A 1,825-nucleotide genomic window follows, 5' to 3' on the forward strand; every position below is an offset into this window, starting at 1 on the left:
ATGAATTCAACACACCAGAACTTTTATGACTATTTCATTATTGTGGGACTTTCAGATGTTCCAGAGATGCAGGTCCCAATCTTCCTTACGGTTCTTCTTATCTATCTTATCACTTTTGGTGGCAACGTGACAATTTTATCATTGATTTGCCTGGACCATCATCTTCACACTCCTATGTATTTCTTCTTGGCCAACCTCTCAGTTCTGGACATGGCTTCCTCCACTGTGACATTATTTAGGATTCTTGCTAGTTTCTTTACAGGGAACACCATGATTTCATACCAGGCTTGCATACTACAGTTGTATATTTGGGCATCATTAATTGGACTTGAACTCTTGATATTGACAGCCATGAGTTATGATCGATATGTGGCCATATGTAATCCACTGAACTACCACATGGTCATGAATCATAGAGTATCAGTTCTTTTGGCTGCAGTCTGCTGGTTGTGGGCTTTTCTTGAATGTCTACCTCACACTATTATTGTTATTAACTTTTCTTGCTACAAATCAAACAGGATTAACCACTTCTTTTGTGACATTCTTCCATTAAAAAATCTTACTTGTAGCAGCACAACACTTTTGAGTCAACTGATTCTTGCTATTGTGCTCTTTCATTTGTTTTTCTCCTTCCCCTTGACTTTCATACCTTATGTATTCATAATTACCACTATAATGAGGATCCCATCCAGTGTTGGCAGACACAAAGCCTTCCAGACATGTTCTTCACATCTGACAGTAGTCATCCTTCTCTATGTGGTCCTTCTCTGTCAGTATATGACACCAAACCAAGAGGCTCAATTGAACTCCAATAAGCTTTTCTCTCTGTTCAACACAGCTGCTGTCCCCATGCTAAATCCATTGATATATAGCTTAAAAAATAAAGATGTGAAGTTAGCACTTAGACGAGAAGTAAAAAAAGTTAGAGCGTTCTTTAACTATGATAAGTTAAAATGAAATATTAAGGGGAGATTGTGAGGAAAGAAGTATGGTAGCTGCTATTTTGTTAACCAACTTTGCTTTAAAAGTTACAGGATTTTATATCCTTATCCTTCCTTCTCTACTTATTGGGGCACTGACCAGAACATGCACTGAACTTGCAGGCCAGAAATCTTACTTTCACTGACTTATTCTGAGACAAATATTGACTAGGCAATAAGAAAAGGGGCATGTGGAAGACTGCACTAGAGCTTGCACTTCTTAGAAATACCAATATATCTATGGCAACTCCATTATATTTGCCCTTATAATTTAGCAGCCAAAATTAGTATACTGGCTATGTGCTATACTGTCATAGTTAATGCGGTGATCAATTTAGTGAGAACCCTTTCAATAAAGGAGAGCTCTCATGAATATGCACAAGAATCTAATCACTAATTTCATACTTTTCTAACAACTTTTTGAGCTCTGTACAATAGTTCACATCACAAAATGTCCATGGTATTTGAATTTAAAAGATTCTTCCACCGCATTGACAATAGCCAGAGTAAGATGTGGGTCATGCATAGATTGACCAAACATTAGTTATTATATATATACAGTAACATCCTATGATTCACCCTGAAGCAAAATAAATATATTCAATTTAGTCAACTATCAAGAAAACATTCTTAGCCAACATAAAACCCATACTACATAAAATGTGCTAAAGTAATTTTGAAAACAATTTGATAACCTGTCATGTGCAAACAATAAGTAAAACATTTAGAGATGCAATAAAATAATAAAATGCAAAAAAAAATCCCCACCACCCTTCCATCTTCTCCCTCTCTTCACTCGCTCTTCTTTCCGTCTCCACTTTTCCTCTTTATCTAATAAACACTAG

The 1,825-nt window shown here is 36.1% G+C and overlaps 1 protein-coding gene across 1 annotated transcript; it reads left to right on the forward strand.

The window, feature by feature from the left end:
• LOC309560936 (olfactory receptor 5B12-like) lies at nucleotides 1-957 on the forward strand (the record flags this gene model as incomplete). The annotated part of the gene is made up of 1 exon (XM_082264634.1): nucleotides 1-957. The coding sequence occupies one exon, from the start codon at nucleotides 1-3 to the stop codon at nucleotides 955-957; it is 957 nt and encodes a 318-aa protein (XP_082120760.1).
• Nucleotides 958-1,825: the final 868 nt, after the last annotated feature.

This window comes from Pelophylax lessonae (assembly GCF_965119305.1).
Source record: "Pelophylax lessonae genome assembly, chromosome: 7".
NCBI lineage: Eukaryota > Metazoa > Chordata > Amphibia > Anura > Ranidae > Pelophylax > Pelophylax lessonae.